This window comes from Zonotrichia leucophrys, chromosome 2 (genome assembly GCF_028769735.1).
Source record: "Zonotrichia leucophrys gambelii isolate GWCS_2022_RI chromosome 2, RI_Zleu_2.0, whole genome shotgun sequence".
Lineage (NCBI taxonomy): Eukaryota > Metazoa > Chordata > Aves > Passeriformes > Passerellidae > Zonotrichia > Zonotrichia leucophrys.
Genome location: NC_088171.1, coordinates 70,898,934 through 70,918,936, shown reverse-complemented (window position 1 = coordinate 70,918,936; position 20,003 = coordinate 70,898,934). Strand labels below are relative to the sequence as shown.

Here is a 20,003-nt window from a genome sequence, read left to right as displayed (position 1 = left end):
TTTGTTCACAACAAGGCAGTAGGCCTTAGGTTAGGCTGATGGGGATTTATTTCCAGTGTCATTGTATCACTCCCTGGAAGATTTAGCAAAAGATCAGGGTGAGGGGAATGGTCTCTCCCTTCCCCATGAGAAAATACATGCATCAAAACTTATTTCTGACAGGAACACACAGATTCCACTCACTTTTACCACCAGTGAGGGAGCAAATTGAAACATCTTGTTACATTTCACCAATGTTGAAAGTTTATTGAAAACAGAAGAATGGTTATTTTTTTCTTTTGACTCTAAAATGGCTACAGTATAGTACACTGTATTAATTTCGGCTATATCAGAGTTTTTTTATTATCTTTTCTTAATTGAAGCTTTTAGTTGTCCTTTGGGCTAGCAGTTCTTGATCAGACTTCACAGCCACGGGCTGTGATGCTCTTTAAATCACCTCTTTGGCTGCTGGTACCTGTGAAGCACTGCAGGTTATTCTCATGCAGCTTGCAAGAACAAAACTAGGATACAGGTCATGCTCTTCTGAAGAAGAGCCATTCTCAGGGTGTGTTTTGCTTGGAGAAACACCTCTTATCCCCATCTTTCTGTGACAACTCACTTTTTCCAGCACCCTTAAACCTAATTGTTTCTTAAGCCTTTCCAGCTTGAGCTGAAGATGACCATTTTGTACTATGAATGGTACAAAAAATACTGTGACTTTAATGTTAATCAAAGTGCCTTTATCTTGTGGAGAGGGAAGACTACCATGCACATTTGATTGAAGTTGCCAAACTAGTAACTGTCTGTACTTTAGTAATAGCTGTACTTGCTGCTGTTTAATTAAGCACAGGATCTGTTAATGCAGTATGCTTCGGTTTCATGATCCAGCCTTGAATGAGCTTAGAATATTTTTAGTTTGTAGCTAAAGGGTGAAATTGAGCATCTTTTTAGAATAAATAAATAAATTAAAAATCTCTTTCAGCTTCTTACTTTCTTCTCTGTACTAATCCTTCCTCTCCTCCCTTCCTTCTCTGGATTTTTAGCACCCTTGTGAATAATGAATGAGCCTGAGGATTAAACTGTTTCTCTGAAGTGGACTCCTCTGTCTGTGTAGAACAGCTAACCTGGTTTCAGTTCTGTGCAGTGCTGAGAGGCTTTTGCTTCTGATGAAAATAGTGGGTTTTTTTAATCCTTTGCCATTCCACGTGACTCCTGTAGCATGCCTGACCCTTATTTACTGCTGAGCAAGACTGAACCAGCTGCTACTCCTGCAAATCCACTTCATTCATTAATAGACCTTAAAGGCCAGTGTGGACTCCCGCGTGCATGGGAGCAGCCATCAATATTTTGTCACTTTCTCTTAAGATCGAGGACAGGAGTGCACCTACCTTTTGTGTTCTGACCAGTGGGCTTTACAGGCTTGAGGCAGCACACTTGTGTCTTTTTCCTTGAATGCAGCCTTGCTCTCTGCAGCTGCCTGTTCCCATGTAGTTGGTAGGAGCAGGACAGCCTGGTCTGAACGCGGTCACTGCAGACTGGCAAGCCCACACTTCCTTCTGCATTGCTCCAAGGCCGTCCTTTCTGCAAACAGAAGGAAGGAAGAGAGGTCCCAAATCTGTTGAAAAGGCACACTCATGCCAGAATTGGTTACTAAAGGATAAATTCCATTTGTTTGGAATTGCTGGTGAGAGTTCTAGCCATCAAGATACCTACAGTGCTGCTGTGATGGTCACCACACTCCCCTAACAAATCCTCTGCCCACAGAACTTCACTGGCGGGAATGGGCAGTGCCTATACCTCAGCAGGTCTTATTCCCATCCTGGAAAAGGCCTTTGGGGGAGAAAGAATAGCTCCATTTCTGTGCTCCTTTAGTTGTTGTCCCTTGTGGTGGGACTACAAAAACATGGGCTTCTGCTGTGTTGGGGCACAGGGGAAGGGCACTCAGAAAAGCTGTGCAGAGATAAAGCTCTCTTGCTGGGCACATCAGCAAGCAAGGATGTAACTTTTAAAGTTTAATTTGCTACTAGCACAATTTCTCTTTAAAATTAAAAGCATAAATTACTGTTTGGTCTCAGGTTTTGGTTTTTGTTGTGATTGTTGTATCTTTATTCATTCAAATATTCAAAGAGTATTTTTCATATTTTGCTATTGTTTTCAGGCCTGGATGTTTGAACAAAATATTGTCTGCACCTTAGACCAATACTGAAAAATTAGCTGGCTTTTTTACCATTGACTTGTTTAGTCACTTGAAAGGCAACTCTCATGGTTCGTTGATGATGAATACAGAACTCATTTTTACAAGTAATGAGTATGGAAATGATGTGGTTTGTTATTGCTCTTACCTGTAGCTACAGCTGTTGTACCATTGGAGATACAGAGCTCTTGATAACAGGAGAGAGGCACTTTGATGTACTCTGTTTGCTGATGTTTTGTTCTTACAAATGTGGTTATTAAAAATATGATCAGAAGTTTTGCTCATGTAATGCTACACTTTTGGTCCGTTGTGAACTTGTTGCTTTTGACCTTTACCTTATGACTATCTTAAGCTAACTCTTAAAAATAGAGATTTTTATTTATATTTCTAGACAAAACCTGCAGGATGTTTGACTGAACTCCTTTATGTAACTTCTCTTTGCAGCCTGAGATTTCTTAATGCCTCTGCCAACAAACTGGAAATGCTTCCTCCAGCCACCCTTTCTGAAGAAACCCATAGCATCTTGCAGGAGTTGTATTTGACCAATAACAACCTCACAGATAAATGTGTACCCTTGTTGACAGGCCACCCACACCTGAAAATCTTGCACATGGCTTACAATCGCCTACAGAGCTTCCCTGCAAGGTAAGGAACTTGTTTCACTGTCTCTGGCCCACGGGTGGGTGGGCATCATGAACTGTTTTCACAGTGAGAACCGAATTGCACAGGAATGTGGTGGCAGAGGCTGCATTTTGGGTGCAGTGGTACCACAGTGGGTGGACTCCCCTGCTTACACACTCCTGCACATTGGTTCCCTCTCTTGCACTACAGACAAGTGAGTGATGCTTGTTACTTGGTGAGTTTTCGTGGTGCTTGAAACTCTTCTCAGCTGGACTAATTCACCATGATCACTCCATGCTTTTGGAAGCCAAGCAAGGAGATCCTCTGTTCTCCCTGGCCTGGTAACTTTGCTTACACTTGGTGAGCTTCTCCTCACAAGAGATTTGTGAGCACAGCCACCTGGAAATGTCCTCTGGAAGTGGACTAAACTCCACTAGGGAAAAATCCTCTCAACTCCAGAAGGAGATTCTGCCTTGGCAGCAATTTCTGTGCTTCCAGTTCACTCTGTTTTAATCAGAAATCTTTCAAGTGTAAGATGTGCTGTAAAACTGATGGGGTACAACCTTGAAGAAGAGATGCCAATAAATAATGGAAGAGACATCTCTGTCCTTGTGTGATATTCTGAGCAGCTGGGCTTCAGTAGCAAGGAGAAGGAGATGCATTTAGGGGGAAGGGCTGGGTGGGGTGCTAGAAGCAGGAGGGGAAAATGTGAGGTAGAGAGATGTAGTGAGAAACTAGAGTTGATAGAAAGGGGGAGAAAGGAGGAAAAAGTGAAAGTGAGCTGGTGAGTAGGGGGGATGTAAGCAAAATAAGTAATTTGAAAGGTAGCGTTAACAAACACTGACAGAAGAACTACACATTTTGTTCCACAACTGTGTTAGCATCTGACATGAGGAGAGATGACAGGCACTGCTGTGAACAAGAATCAAAGTCTGTGATGTTGTTCTCTTACAGTAACAAAACCATTGGTCTTATCACCGCTTCAAAATAAAATATGTGTCTATTAGAAGAAAAATTCTCAAATTCTTGTTTTTATAGCAAAATGGCCAAGCTGGAAGAGTTGGAGGAAATCGATATTAGTGGGAACAAACTGAAAGCCATTCCAACAACCATCATGAACTGCAGACGTATGCATACTGTAATTGCTCACTCCAACTGCATTGAAGTCTTCCCAGAAGTCATGCAGCTTTCTGAAATAAAGGTATGGAATGAATGTGCTTTGGAAGAAGCAAGCGTAATGCAATTTTACCAATTCTTTTCTGCCCTCGGGTCTCTCATTGCATTGGGATAGTATATTCTCAGAGAGTATGGGGATCTGAGCTGCTTTCTCCTCTGAAATCATATGCAAAATATTTGCCCCGTGCAGCCTCAGAGTGGAACAAAGAGGAGCCTCAAAATCTGATTTTACGCTTACCTTGGTTGCACTGTATTTTTTCTGGCAGATAAGTGTTAATTGTCTTCCTGTGACAGTCTGTTTTGATACGACTTAAACATTTGGCAAGAGCTGTGTGTAATGAACTCTTGCTGCCTTGGCAATTGGGTGATTCTGTAGGAATGGACTTTGTTTAGAGCATGTCTTAAAAACCAAGGAAGCTACAGGATAGACCTCAGGGACAGAGATAAATTCAAGGAGCACAGGATTTGAGTATTTAGGCAATCAACTTTCATTTTCCTAATTGCAGTCCTATTTTGCACAACAGGAAGATTAGCTAATCTGTCTCCTGTCTGTGTTTCCAGAAGTAATTCTGTACTTTTTCCGATGTTTCTTTTTGAGGGAGGCGTTCTTCACTTTACCACACTATGAACGCTATTCCTTACCTTCTGTGAACTGAGTTCCTGCTTCTCGCCTGGCTCTAGTGCAGAATAATTTGCACTGTGTGCCCTTTCTGCCGGACAGAGCTGGGAGACTGTTGTCTCACAGCATACAAATCTTGTGATACAGCAGAAAAATCTGTCCTTCTCTGAGGCTGAGAACTGATTACCTATTCAGGGACTCAAAACAACTTCAGTGTCCTTCTGGCACTTTGTGAAGTCAAAAGGCTAAGTTCCCAGCCTGCTGTGTGTGCCTCAGTGTCTGGGGTCATGGAAAGCAGCAGGAGCAATAATTCTGTTGGACAAGCGAGTATATGTAAAGATGAGCTTTGTGGTTTCAGCCAGGAAATCTCAAACAAACTCGTGGGTTTGAATACTCCTCCCTCTTTGGAACAATGGTCAGAGGAAGCAGAGGGCCATTTAGAATCAATCAGAAGTAAAGCCTTTTTTCTCAGAGGAAGAATTGGGGTGGGGGAGTGAGGCTCTGCATGGTAAACATTTCTTTAAAATGTGAGGGTGGTGTTAACAAAAAAAAAAAGATAGCATAAACATACTGATAGAGAACAGTCACCTTTTTCCTTTTGTTTGTGCATCTTGGAAAAAACAGAATGCTTTATAGAGGTGTCATATTTAAAGTGCTACTTGGCCAGATTGAGCAGCAGAATGCTCTTGGAAGAGCTGGCGGTTTCTTCCTGCTGGTTCCCTATGGTTTAGTTCTCTTCAGCAAAAGAAAGAGACGTGGACGTCACTAAGGGGTTTGGGAATGCAGGGATAACGTGTGGCTTAATCTAAGAGGGCAAAGTGTTCTTTGACTCCACCTTGGTGGAAGGAAAATGCCTGGTCAGTGGTCAAGCCTAGTTTTGACTTAGATGAGATGAGTGCATACAGTTGCCCGATGGGAATGTGCCTCGTTAGACATAGGGGCTCTGGCCTTCGGGTGATTTCTCTAGGTCAGGGTTGGTGTTTATCAGTCTGGAGATTAAGCATGTGCTGCCTGCTTGTATCCATTTCTTGCCTGTACTCGAGCTCCTTCTTAGATAAGGGGTGGCATTCAAAATATGCTGAAGTGCAGAATTTATTTCTTTAACCATGGATTTGGTCACTTGGTGAAATAAGCTTGTTTGTAGCAAAGCACCAAGTCATCTAGTCTAATGTCACCTCTGTGATTATATCATATTTGATGATTAATTTTAACTGAAGTGACATTCACTCTAAACTCCTGGGGAAACTCTGTTACCTGAGGTAATGGCTGTTTTGTTTCTGTATTTAATTAGCCTGAGAGGCTGACGTATGGTGTTTTTGGTGTCAGTGTCACTGGGACAGTTAGTAGCAGCAGTTACAATGCTGTCTGAAATGATTTCAGAAGGAAGACTAGGGTAAATGATGATACTTTTACAATTGCAATAACTCCAGGACTTCCAGACACAAGGTCATTTTAAAGATACAATTGTCTCTAAGCCTTTTTTCTTTCACACTACAGTCAGGGCTACAGAAGTTGTGTGTTGTCCTCTCTTTTCAAGACCCCAGTGGAGACATTGGACAATATATTTTTAGGGTTTTTATTGTCTTTTATGACAGGTATTTATACTGTCAGAGTTAGGTTTGCCCTGTGCACCCTGAAATGTCTTCTGTGAACGGCCGAGCAGCTGGAAGCGCTCACACCTGAGTCAGTGCCCCAGCAGACTCTTCCCTGCAGCTGTTGTGTGACTTCCTTGCTTTGCCAAAACAAACAAAAAAAAGCCAAATAGGATAACATTGGTATGACCACCTCCAGCAACAAGTGGAAATAACCCAAGTCCCTTCCAGCCTTGAACACAACAGTTACAAAGCTGTGAAAGCAGCAGCCTAAGCAGATGCTCCCTGTTAAACCCTGTCTTCCAGCTGGCCCATCCAGTGCAAAATCCTGTGTGCAGTTGCAGTTGTTCTTCTGGTGCTGCATGGGCGGGGCAAAACCAGCTTGCATTAAAATAACACAGGAGGAAATTGGGATAAGTTAGGAAATAAACTTTCCTGCTTGCCTGGGGAGTAGAACAAAGACTAAATTTAACACAGCAAGTCCCTCTTAGCCTATTCTTCAACAAGTACAAGCAATTCCTAAGAAACTCCAACCTGATAAATAAACCATCTTCACTAGTGCCTAGGAGCCAAGGGATCTGCTGTAGAGTGTCGCTGTCCTTGGCACACTGGGCATTTAAGAAGAACAATGAAATTACTGGTGCTTGTACTTTTCATTCCAGCATGCTCTGCCATCAAATATGTAATGGTATGGAGGTGTTGAACACAGCAAGGCCTGCTGGCAGCTTCCTTAATCTGCAAAGAAATTACTGGCGCTGGAATAACTGCTGCTAAGCTGTCTGCTGTTTTGTTTGTGTGACTGATTCAAACTCTGATTTCTTATCAGGCTTAGATAACGTCAGCAGTTTGTTCTTCATAGATAATAAAGCTTCCATAATAGACAATCTCAGGATTCAAGATTTGGGTCAAAAATTTTTATTTTCGTTGCGCTTTTAAAATAAAATGGTTGGAGACTGTTCTTTTCCAGGATTTAGTAGGTTATCTTGTGTCTGCTTCCAGATCAGGAGCCAAGGTCTTTGAATATACCTGCAAAAATGAAAGTGCCTCTCTTACGTTGATGGAAATTACAGAATGTCAAAATGTGCAGCTTGAAAAAGTCTCCCTCTGCCCCTTTCAGCTCTTCTATTAAAGTTTCTGAAGTCTCTCACTTTTGCAACTTGAAAGTAGAAAATGGCCTTTCAGAAAGATGTGGATAGTTCTTCTGTCCTCTGTTAAATACCAATCTGCTCTGTCCTCTCAGAATTACATTTTTTTCTTCAGTTTTTGGGGCATACTACACTAGTCATCCTTCTAGTAGTTTGGAGATTTGATTTTGTTCTCATATGCCCTATTTTTCCCTGTGTATTAACTTTCATTTGAATATGCAGCTTTAAGCAATGTTTGGGGACTTTATCATATAGTGCACTTGTTCTAGCTAATTTGTGCTTAGCTGGTAGACAGCCTGCAAGTTTCTTTGCTGTTTTGTATTTTTGAAATACTTATTTTTTTCACTCTTTTTATTGATTTTGTATTTAAACACAAATGCATCTAAGATGACACTAATTAAAACCATGTTTAAAACTGCTCCAATATTTTCCCCCTATACTCCTCCCTTCCACATACATTAAAAACACTGCTTTTTTTAATATCCCTCAGTAAATACTGAATTCCTGGGAGCCTGATGCCAGTGGCTTAGACGCCCCAGCTGTACTTACCTCCATTTCCTTTGTCATTTAAGAGACTGTTTTCAAAAATAATATTTCTTTAAATTACTTTGAAAATCCACTGACTATCTCTGTGAAGAGCAGACAAAACTTACTGGTTTTGTAACAAGATGACACCTGACTAGAGATGGAAATGGAAGGAACATATTTCTAGGTGTCCCAGACATCTGGCAAGATGGCTAAATGCCATGTAAGAATTTCTTTTGTAAGAACCACTTACTTAAATGAATGGTCTTGGGTCTTGATTGCAGCCTTTATTGTTCATGAAACATGCATTACCACATTTAGTCAAAATTTGTATGATCTTGATGACAGCTGAATTCTCTTGCTTTTTTGGCTGCTTTCCTTTTGCAGTGTGTGGACCTAAGCTGCAATGAACTGAGTGAAGTCACATTGCCTGAAAACCTGCCTCCAAAACTGCAGGAGCTGGACCTGACTGGAAATCCCAGATTAGCCCTGGATCACAAAACCCTCGAGCTTCTGAAGTAAGTTACCTTACAGAGTGGGGAAGGAGCAGAGCAATTCTAGATGTGAAAACCACAATACACAAGTGGAATCTCTTTTAAGAGATATGAGAAAGTAACAGATAGTGTGAATAGGTCTGAAATTGATGCTTCATTGAAGAGGATGACTTTACCCAATTTGGTGCAATTGCTTTCAGCTGTAACTCCTGGAGGGTCTGCTAGTCTGATGTAAGCACTGTTGGGCCAGTTGGATTGCTTTTTTTTCTGACACTAAATTCAGCCAAAAGATGTATTTTATACCACTGATGAGATATAGCTGCTTGCCATATCTTTTTGTTGCATTAATCCTGCTTGAGTCTGTCTTTGCCATTGTGCTGCTTTTTACCTCTTCACGTACTGTTTCTTGTTCCCCTTGATATCTGTCTGCTTCTGTGCTAGAAATTGTATGGTTTTTTTATATTTAAACTGCTAAAGACTCACTCTGTTTGCAGAGAAACTGGTTCCTTTGCTTTAGGACCCTCAGTTTCCTTCCTGTCTACCTGTTTGTTTCCTGTGGGATTTGTGTAATCCATAACTGAAATTCCCGAAGTGTTTTGTCCCTTCTTCTGCAGTGTGCTGAGGAGCTGTTGCAGTAAACCAGATAATCTGTGGACAGTGGTGCTGCCTTGAACTGCACCAGCTCCAAGTTTCCTTCTAAATCTCTTTTATTCTTAAACCTCAAATGGTTCCAAGAAGGATTGATTTACTTTTTAGGGGTTGAGTAATTACTTCACGTTGTTTGCTTTTAAATGGTTAAGATCAGGCACTGGAGCAGCAATCCTCATCTGTTGTGCAAGCAAGGGAAATTTACAGTGTGAGTTTATTTTTAACTTGAATCTTCAGATTTTGAAAATATAGGTGGAAATTTGAGTAATGATGATTTCTCAGAGATGAAAACAAGAGTCCATATTCTGCAGCAGACAGTGAAAAAAGGGCCATGCCTCTGTTTTAAGAGTTGTTCTTTGCATACAGGGAATCTTCCTGAAGAAGCAGTGTGTAATATTGCTCTGGTTCATAGGGGAAAAGCTATACATGTTTTATAGAGTTAATGAATGGTGTCAAAACTTAGAAAACACCAGCTTTTCTTATGTATAACCCAGAAGACAAGATGGTTACACGTTCTCTTGCCACTTTAGTATTCAGGCATCGTGCATGGTAGCATTCTTGTACAAATTTAAATTCAAAGTAGTTGAAGAGTAGTGTGGCCCAGTTAAATGCTGTATTACCACTGGCATATGTGTGGTCTTTAATTCACAGAAAACTTTTCCCTCTTGCACATGTATTTTCCTTGCTATTTGTTTTGGCATTGGCAGTACGGGTGGGTTTTTTGTTTGTCGGATTTTTTGGGGTTTGTTTTGTTTTTTATTTTTGGGGGGAGTTTTTTTTGTTGTTGTTGTAGTATTTGTTGGGTCTTCTTTAGTTTTGGGTTTTTTTAAAAATTATTATTAGTCTTAAAACCACAGGTCCATTCTGTTCATTTGTGTTCATTAGGCACAGTCAGGTATTTCAGGCCTCCTGAGGGGTTTCTCAGTGTCTGATATGCTACCCTTACTTTTATGGTATTCTGCTATAATTGTCTGTGAGGGAGGAGGTGCTTCTTTCACTTGATTTTTGTGGCAGGCACAAAAATACTTGTGCACTTGGTACTTTTTATATCCTCCTTCTGCATGTGAAAGGCAGCTCTCCATCTGTGCCCTGGCAGAATTCAAGCAGGTAGTAGGTTAATATGTATTCTCAGTGCTGGTGAGAAGAGTCCTGTCATGCATGCTTGCTTTTTTAGTATGTATGGAGATCTTAAAGGAAGCTTGCATACTTAGGAGGATGTTGCCAAGTGATTTATTGGATGCAAGAATTTTCATTAGCAATTAAAATCAAAATGAAGAAAAAAAAAAAAAAGATCTGTTACTCTGATTTTTAAGAGCCAGCATCTAGTTCAATTGTAACAGTCATTTTAAATTAAGGGGAAAGGAAGCCAGGCTGTCCAGAAGCCTTGGCCTGTATAGGATGTTCTGCTGGGTATCATTCCCTTCAGGACACATTGTCTGTTTGTACTGGTTTGTGCCCCTGAGGAGGCTGGAACCAGTGTGTTGAGGTAGCTTTTTTTATTTTTTCCACCACTGCTGGGAAGCCTTGAGACAGCTCTGGGTCCTTGACCTGCCCAGGAGCCAGAGGTCAGTCAACCCAGTTAAAAAAGAAACAAAAAGAAACTTTTGTGACCCAGGTTCCTCTGCCCTGGAGATAAATGCCTTGTATGAGAAGTCTGCAATGCAAGTGTGTTTGCTTATGGGTATGCTGCTTTGCCAGTGCAACAGAATTAAAATCTCTGCTACTTTAGAAGAGATCCAGGTTTCCAGTTTGATTTGGGGGTAAAAAGTTAACCTTTTTAATAGTCATGGCAAGATGTTTGCCTCCTCTTTGTCACACAGAGGGCTGCAAAACCAAGAACTTAAAACACAAGTGGTTCCAAAATTATTTATATGATTTGTTGGCTTTTAGTCTGCCCTCACTGATGTACATCCTGGTTATTAATGTAAAAAGAAATCAAACTGGATGTGACAGTACTTTAGGTTATTTGAGGAAGGCTTCGCAATGCAGAAAAGACTTTCCTGTGTGTTCAGGTCAGGTGGGGATTTAGAGGAAAAACGAATGCTCAGAGTGAACAGTTAGACCTTTCTGCTTGTGTCCTTTTATGTTCCATTTGGTTCATGAAAGGTTTGGGTGCCTTTGAAGTGTCTGCAGCGTGTGGGGAGCTCGCTTTTCCTGCCTTTGGAAGAGAGCAGTAGGGAGCAGGGGTAGGTCATCTCTCCCAGCAATGCAGGGCTGTGAAGAGAAGAGTATAAACAGAGAGGGCTGGGCCCTTTTTAAGTCTTTACTATGCTCCAGGAGATACTTGAAATTCAGGCTAAAGGCTATGTTGGTAGTAAATTGGAGGGTAGAGGATCAAGGACCTGTGTGAAAATTGGACTGCACAAATGGGGGATGCAGAAGGGCTATGCCTGCTGTTAGGACCACAGGCTGGCTCTTGCAGGTTGGTGCAGGATCAGGATGGGGCTGATTTCTGTTTTGTGGGTATTTTCATTAAAGGCTGTTACTACATATTCTTGTTTCTAAACAACTATTTTAATTTTTTTTTCCATTTAGGGGGTGCTGTGGGTCATACAGGAGATTTCATTTGAGTCCAATGAAAAGAGCGCAGAAACTTGTTAAAATGTGTGGAGATGCATAAGTTTAAAAAGTCACTTTGCTATACTGGCTTTCATCAAACTAGTGGCAAATTAGCTCTGTATTCGTGCAGGGCCTGGTTTGAACCAAATAGCTCAGGGGTGAAGGCAGGGAAATAGAGGCCAGCTAAACAGAGTAGTGCAGCTGACACCGCACTCATAGCAGCTCAGTTATTGTTGGTTGCACACAGGCACGTAAAGGTAACCACCACCTTGGATGTCCTGCTTCGTTTTCTACTAGTAAATGTCTTACTAAGACCTGAGAGAGTAAAAAGAGTGTCCTTTTCATGTTTGAAGCTGGATCATCAAGTCAGCAAGTCCATCCATTGCCTCTCTCCCCTTTCCTTTCTCCTTGCAGCAATATCCGGTGCTTCAAGATCGACCAGCCGTCGGCGGGCGACGCGTCGGGAGCGCCGGCGGTGTGGAGCCACGGCTACACGGAGGCGTCCGGCGTCAAGAACAAGTACGGGCGGGCACGGTGCTGTGTGAGAGCGCCTCTGTGCCGAGACGGAGAGATGCTTTCCTCAGTGCAAGTGTGGGGACGTTCCAGGGTTTGCAGAGGCCACGCCACGTCCCTCCATTTGTGTACCGAGCTCTCCTGCCTGGCTCTCCCTTTGGGTCTTTGTTGGGGAAGTTGCTAAGATACAAGGGCAGCCGACACATTTGGTCTGTGCAAGACTCTGCTACTTGCAAAAGATCTGAGTGTTTAAAAGCATTTTCCTCTCTGCAAAGCTTCTTTATCTTCAACCAAAGGATGTTTACCAAGCAAATCAGAGATACTAAAGAAGAGACAGAATGGCCAAAACTCTGAATATTCATAGTGTGTGGCGCTCCTGTGACTAAAGGCAGCACTTGACAAATAATGTACCAAGAGTCTGCTAGTCTCTGTGTTGCTGGCAATGTCATGAATCTTTCTTTGTTCCTCAAATACCTTTTTAGAAATCTTCTGCTACCTAGGTTTCTGTAGCAAGTGCCAGCAAGCCTTTCCTGACTCTTAACTGATTTGACACACAACTTGGTTATCAGCACGCTAGATCCCAAGGATGGCTTTTGGAGCAGCAAGTGCCGTTTAAATTGGTGTTGCTTCAGAGATACTTTCCCTCCCATTTTTACAATAAGAAATTCACCTGCTGCAAAGGAGGAATGTGATGGTGTTCACAGGGATCCCAGGACCAGGGAAGAGATGAGAATGTTGACTCCATGTTTCAGAAGGCTTGATTTATTATTTTATTATATATGTTATATTAAAACTGTACTAAAAGAATAGAATAAAGGATTTCATCAGAAAGCTAGCAAAGAATAGAAAAAGAATGGTAACAAAGGCTTGTGACTGACTGAGACAGTCTGAGACAGCTGGGCTGTGATTGGCCATTAATTAGAAACAACCACATGAGACCAATCACAGATGCACCTGTTGCATTCCACAGCAGCAGATAATCATTGTTTACATTTTGTTCCTGCAGCCTCTCAGCTTCTCAGGAGAAAAAATCCAAAGGAAAGAATTTTTCATAAAACATGTCTGTGACAGAGGACGAATCCTTAGGGCTTAGCTGGAGTCTCCAGTGTCTCTCCCTGTTTTAGCACTGTTGATGGGCCTGACTCGACCCCACAACTCAGAAAGCAGTCCTGAAATACCTGTGACTGAGGTGGTTAAACCTCAGAGCAGGCTGCATCTCTCTGGTCAAAATGACAACTTGAGAAACTAGTAGTGGGATAGAACCCCTGATGTTTTCCTGCTTTGTTTTTTCCCTAGGCTGTGTGTGGCAGCACTTTCAGCCAACAACTTCTGTGACAACCGGGAGGCGCTTTATGGAGTGTTTGACGGGGACCGCAATGTGGAAGTGCCCTACCTGCTGCAGTGCACAATGAGTGACATCCTGGCAGAAGAGCTGCAGAAAACAAAGAATGAGGAGGAATACATGATCAACACGTTCATTGTTATGCAGAGGTGAGTCTTGGATCTGAAGGGTTTTTTTTACCTTGTCTGTGCTGACAGTGCAGTTTCTTTGCTTTCGGGTCAGGCCCCTGCTCTTGCTTGGAAGAAATGTGGGAGGGGGGGAAAAGCCTTGGTATCTGGCTACAGTGTTTCCTTTTATTGCTTGTTTTGTGAATATTGCCTCAGTTCCTTTAAGGTGTGGGGAGAAAAATCCCAATACCTCTCCAACCAAACAAAAAAATCCCAGGTCACTTGCAAAGTTACTAAAATGCTCATGCCTAAGTGGTGGGTGGAGGTTTATTCATTTTTGGTGTCATCTCCTGAGTATTAAGGTTTACAATTGGCCATACCCAAGTCAGTGGTACCAATGTCTTGATCATCTTTTTAAACTTCCTTGCTACAACTGCCTGCAAAGCCTGAACTCATCCTTTCTGTTTCTGCATACCAATTCAGGTTATTTAAGGTTATGCAAATATTTAAAACACATAGTCTGACTTCTTAGAAATCCCTTTGGCCTTTGAATATTATTTGAGCAGGACCTATCACAAGCTCCAGAGAGTTGTGAGTCACTGTGAGTGTAATAGTAGTTCTGTGTAGTGGTTTGGAAACTGTGTGTGCTGTTCTGGTCAGAAGAAGAAATTGTGCCTAGGGAGACACTGGGGGAAGGAGGAGTATGAAGGGAATTGAACAGAGGAGAGTGAAGAAGTCAGGGAAACAAGAGGAGAAAGCAAATAAGCAGCTTAGAGACTGAGTAACTGGATCAAATTGAAAGTAGCGTTGCTTCTTGTTGAATTTCTGCACCCTTGGAAAGGAACAATACTGAAGTTGTTCTATTGGAAAAGATAGGGAAGCAGTAGGGTGGCATTGACTCTTACATACATAAGGGAGAAAACACTTCCTTCCCATAATTGCTTATAACAGTGCCTCGGACTGCTAACTGAGAAAGTGGTTGCCATATACTTAAAATATTCAAAAATAATAACAAATTTGAGTACTGGAAGTACTTATTAAGTAGTTTTGGTTTTTGTTTGCTAGTAATGCAATTTACGAGGAATGCAACATTCCTACAAAAAGCTCTTTTTTTCTTTTTTTTTCCTTTCTTTTTTTTTTTTTGGAGAGCCAGAAATAGTATTCATTCCATTTGTGTTTAGACACTCACTGACGCTTACAGATGATATGCAGCACTCCTAGAGTTTAGAGTTTTCTATTTGCAAAACATAATGTAGAAAGCACATTGAGGCTTGGTTGCAAATTTACTTGTCCATTCTCTCCTCAGGATTCTGATATTTTATTTTTTTGGTCATAATTTGATTAATTTTAAGAGCATTATCCTGAAGATATCACAAAACAGTGAATCTCTGCCTTTTGCTCAAAAGTAGAGGGTTCTTACAGGCAGAATTATTATTTTTATAACAAATTCCATAGCTTCAGAAACCAAAGCTCTATCTGACCTTTAAACAAATATCTGTTAGATGTAAAGGAAAAGACAGCTGTGAAACTCTTAGAAGTGCAAAGATTTTTTTTTTTCTAAAATTGAGCATATTTGACTATCTGCATATATGAAAATAACACCCTGCCTGAGAGTTGCACGTGGGATCCCTGCAGTGCTGCTGCTGTAGTGTCACAGTCTTCAGTGGAGACTTTTGTTTCTGTCCCAGTGATCAATGGAGCCAGTGCCCCGAATGCTTCTGGTTGTGGAACAGCGACTGTTTCTCCACAGTGCTCCTAATACTTGTTTTCCAATTAAAGAACAATCACTGTTTTGTTTAAATTCCAGGAAACTTGGAACAGCTGGACAGAAACTTGGAGGCTCTGCTGTCCTTTGCCATATAAAACACGATCCCATGGACCCTGGTGGATGCTTCACGCTAACCTCAGCAAACGTGGGGAAGTGCCAAACCGTTCTCTGCCGGAATGGGAAACCTCTGCCTTTGTCCAGGTGTTACATGATGAGCTGTGAAGAAGAGCTGAAGAGGATTAAGCAGCATAAGGCCATTATCACAGAGGTTAGAGAACAGCTGGGGAGTTGCAATTTGCAGCTTCTTTGGAGAGCATTTGCACAGCAGTGCATGAAATTACGTGTTATCAGTAACCTCTAGGAGGTGGTGTTCATGTGTGAGTTTCTTAGTTGCACTTCTGCTTTCAAGATGATTCATACCATGCAGTCAAGTTGCTTTTCCATTCCATTGCCATGCTGGATTTCCATTAGCTTTCGAGAGTGAGCAGCTGTTAGCATGTTGCATTGAAACAGGAAAGCAGATACTCTCCTTCTAATGGGACAGGAATTGCTGTGTTGGAACTGTCATGGAGAGCTTTTCCAATTAAAAAGGATGAGAGGGCAGAGCACTTGGAGCAATGCCATCCTTCCCTTAGGAGACTCCTTGCTCCTGGCAGGCTGACTTTGCTGTCTGAGCTGTGTTCCCAGAACTGCCCTTTGACAGGCTGCTCTTGAAGAGAGCACTTGCCCAAGAGGAAAACTCACCCTGTGCTCAGCTGAACCATGAGAGAGGAGAAAACTGTTTGTTCCTTTCTTAGAAGCTTGAAGCCACTGCTGTCAGTTTTGCTTTGGCTTTTGTGACACATGCAGAGGAATAGATAAATATTGAATCCTCCTAATGGTGGGGGAAAGGGCAGAAACCTCCCTGCTGTGTGCCTGAGAGCAGAGTGGGCATGTGTGTGTGGAGTAAGTCTGTTAATCTTGCCTGGGAAAGGTGAGGGCTGGGATCTCAAATGTGACAAGTTGAAAGGGAGTTACTGCAACATTGTGTGCATCAGGGAGGCACGCTCATTCTGTGGCTCCATAGAGAAAAAGGGAAATTTCTGGGCTGAATCTTCAGATGACTCACTGATTTTATGTACACTGATGGCTTATCACTGCTGTCAGCCTTCTAATGGGAAAGTTAACAAGCTGACATGGGGGCTTTTTTTTTTTTCCCTGAGTGATTTTAAAGAGGAAGCTTTCTTAGTCCTGGTTCACTTTTCTGTGGTTATCTGCTTTATAATAACCCCTACAGTTATTAGCTGGACCCAAGGAGTGTAAATCCTCACCTTTGCTGTTCTTCTTGAATATGCAATTAGCAGGTGCAGCTATCCCCAGCAGGCTGACAGATAGCCAGACTTGCTCTTTCAGACACTTGCTCTGCTTATTCTGGCAGCTTGGATTCTAACCAGGACAGGATTCTGAGATTTGGACGTGCATGGGATTCTATTCTCAAATGCGTCTCTTTTTACTGATGTTATCCCTTTAGATACTACTCCTCCTCCCTTTGGAAATGTCATATCTAAGTGGAGATGTAGTAAGTAATTGGGGCGTGTAAAACATTTCACTACAACTCAGCTGACTGAGAAATGCAAACTTGCTCTCTGCTACATTTGACTTGCATGCTTAATTTAAAGGGTTTTTTAAAATGAACCTTGGTTTCTAAAGTGATGAGCCAAGATGGAACCTACAATTGTTACAGCTGCAAGAGAAGACTTGTGACTGAATGAGCTGCCCCTGTATCAAGTGTGTGATGCTTTGCTCTGTCTAAAGCCAGATACAGGGTGGAGGAGGGATAAGTCTGACTCACTGGTAAAAGATTTGTCCAGTTGGCTCTTGCAGCTGCAGGAGCAGAATAGATGGCTCTTTGTTGCAGCCTTCTGCTTTGTTGGTCTGTGCATAGGTGGTGCTGATGACAAATCAGTCGGGTGTAGGAGGCACAGCGCAGCGTTGCAAACATCCCAGCTCTGTCACCTCCTTGCAAGTCACTTTGCTTGTCTGTCTCCTTGTCTGTGAGTGGCAGTGTTGGGGGTACTGCAAAAACAGCCATCAGTGGAATACAAGGACAGGCAGGTACTGTATATCCTTGTCTATCTTGTTGCCAATTTCCTGTCCTTTCTCATTTCAGGATGGCAAAGTGAATGGTGTGACAGATTCAACAAGAATCTTGGGGTACACCTTCCTTCACCCAAGTGTTGTGCCGCGTCCTCACGTCCAGTCCATCACCTTAACTCCTCAAGATGAGTTCTTCATTCTGGGGAGCAAGGGGCTGTGGGACAGCCTCTCCATGGATGAAGCAGTTGAGGCTGTCAGAAACGTGCCTGACGCGCTGGCGGCCGCCAAGAAGCTTTGCACTTTGGCCCAGAGTTACGGCTGCAACGACAGCATCAGCGCCGTGGTGGTTCAGCTCAACGTGACGGAGGACAGCTTCTGCTGCTGTGAGCTCAACGGGGTCCCGCCCCCCAGCCCAGGCATCTTCCCCCAGTCCGTCAACGTGGTCATCAAGGACAGGCCCGCGGACGCGCTCGGGATGCCGTCCTCGAGCAGCGGCATGGCCTCCGAAATCAGCAGCGAGATCTCCACCTCGGAAATGAGCAGCGAGGTGGGCTCCACGGCCTCGGACGAGCCTCCCCAGGTGGCCATGAACGAGAGCAGCCCCGCGTACCCCGGGGAGCAGCGCTGCATGCTGCACCCCGTCTGCCTGTCCAACTCCTTCCAGCGGCAGCTCTCCAGCGCCACCTTCTCCAGCGCCTTCTCCGACAACGGCCTCGACAGCGATGACGAGGAGCCCATCGAGGGCGTGTTCACCAACGGCAGCCGCGTGGAGGTGGAGGTGGACATCCACTGCAGCCGAGCCAAGGAGAAGCAGCTGCTCCAAGTGCCAGTGGAAGCCAGTGACGAAGGAATCGTCATCAGTGCCAATGAGGATGAGCCTGGCCTTCCCAGGAAAGCGGAGTATTCTGCCACGGGCACCATAGGGCGGCGGCGAGGCAACGGCTCTGTGGCACCACACGAGAGGAGCCATAACTTAATTGAAGTTGCAACGGATGCGCCGCTCAGAAAAACCGGGGGCTACTTTGCTGCTCCAGCACAACCTGATCCTGATGACCAGTTCATCATCCCTCCAGAGCTGGAGGAAGAAGTCAAGGAGATTATGAAGCAGCACCAGGAACAACAACAGCAGCAGCAGCAGCAGAAGCAGTATCCCATGGACCACCTGGCAGACTATTATGACACACCACTATGACCCACTCTATTTACTGCTCAGAAATAAACTAACAAATAAGGAGACTTGACTGTGAGACCCAGTGGGCTTGCATTACAGCAGGGGTTTTCCTTATCCTTTTCCTTTATATACTTCCTTTTCCTTATCCTGCCACTACAGATAACTGCAGCTTTTCAGTTTGTTAGGTTTAATATTCATTGACTTTCTTCTAGAGACACTTGACTGGTAAAGTTTAAAATAGTTAACCCTCCCTTAACATATCAAGTGTAAAAACAGGAAAACAAAACAAAAAATAATAAAAAAATAAAAAGGTTTAATATATTGCTGAGAAACAGATGATGATGTAATATTTTTTAAAATGGCTTGTTTGTTTTGTTTGAAAAGCAGGGCAGTAGCCAGTGCTAAATGATTTAAGTAATATTGTAATACTGTATTTCTTTGAGAGAAAAGGCTTTTTTTGGTCTTGAAAATGATAGACATTTGTAGAATATGGAGACTAACTCCTAGGAGTTGCTTTACTCTTTCAGGTGACTTAAGTCACTGAGATTCACTAATTTTCTCTGAGAGAACAGTTGATTGGGAAATTCCTGTAAATAGCTCAGTGTTGTATAGTGATGCTTACATGTTTTGTAGCCTTGGCATTAAGGACACAACCTGAAAAACTGACCTTTTTTCTTAAGCGACTCTTTGGGCCATGGTCGTTAAGCGTAATGGACTGTGTGGCTGTGTATACAAGTTAGCTAGAGCCCAGGTGGTGTAGACTGTTCAAAGAAACCCACTTTTTCCTCCAGTCTCTTTCTTTCCTTACTTTTACAGACACGTTTTGTTTGTGTTCCTTACTGCTGCCACAACCAGCATGATTGTATAGAGCTCATTTGCTGTAGAACATTTACATACCAAGAGTTATATTAAAGCCGAATGCACAAATGAACATGTCATAATTTTTGTTATAATAAATATGAAATTTACACCTGATGTCTGCTTTTATGTCTGACTAGCTGAGCAGCAGCTCTCAAACAGCAGTTTGCTGTGGTTCCTCAGCGTGCTGCTCAGTTAAACCAAGAAGTGTTGAACTTTTTCAGCTCTATCACATTTTTACACTAACTGCAGAAGCTCACTTGTATTTTCACAATTCAAAGGTTGTGCAAAGTGGCCTTTAAAAGATACAAACCAACTCTCTGAGGAATTGACCTCTTCCATTTTTTTCTTTCTTGGTACTAATGCAGCACTATTGATTTGCCCTTTGCCACAATATTGACAGTGCCAGAAGACTGAAGAGGAGCACTGTGCTCTGCTGGCTCTGTCCCACTGGGACTGAGTGACTGAAGATAGAAATGATGAAGGGATAACAAAAGGTAGAAGGAAAGCAATGGATATTGAGAGAAGAGAGAAAACATGAGGAGAAGGCAGAAAAGTGAATTTAAAACTACCTATGTAAATTTGCTCCAATGTGCTGCATGAACATGAGTTCGAT

The 20,003-nt window shown here is 42.7% G+C and overlaps 1 protein-coding gene across 1 annotated transcript in view; it reads left to right on the top strand.

The window, feature by feature from the left end:
• PHLPP1 (PH domain and leucine rich repeat protein phosphatase 1) overlaps nt 1–19,504 on the top strand; it is a 136,577-nt gene extending 117,073 nt beyond the window's left edge. Inside the window, exons 11-17 of the mRNA XM_064705418.1 lie at nt 2,618–2,818; nt 3,833–3,995; nt 8,239–8,369; nt 11,967–12,071; nt 13,362–13,556; nt 15,322–15,550; nt 17,432–19,504. Coding sequence (XP_064561488.1) covers nt 2,618–2,818; nt 3,833–3,995; nt 8,239–8,369; nt 11,967–12,071; nt 13,362–13,556; nt 15,322–15,550; nt 17,432–18,550 — 2,143 coding nt within the window. The 3' untranslated portion in view covers nt 18,551–19,504. The remainder of the gene's footprint in view (nt 1–2,617; nt 2,819–3,832; nt 3,996–8,238; nt 8,370–11,966; nt 12,072–13,361; nt 13,557–15,321; nt 15,551–17,431) is intronic.
• The last annotated feature ends 499 nt before the right edge of the window (nt 19,505–20,003 follow it).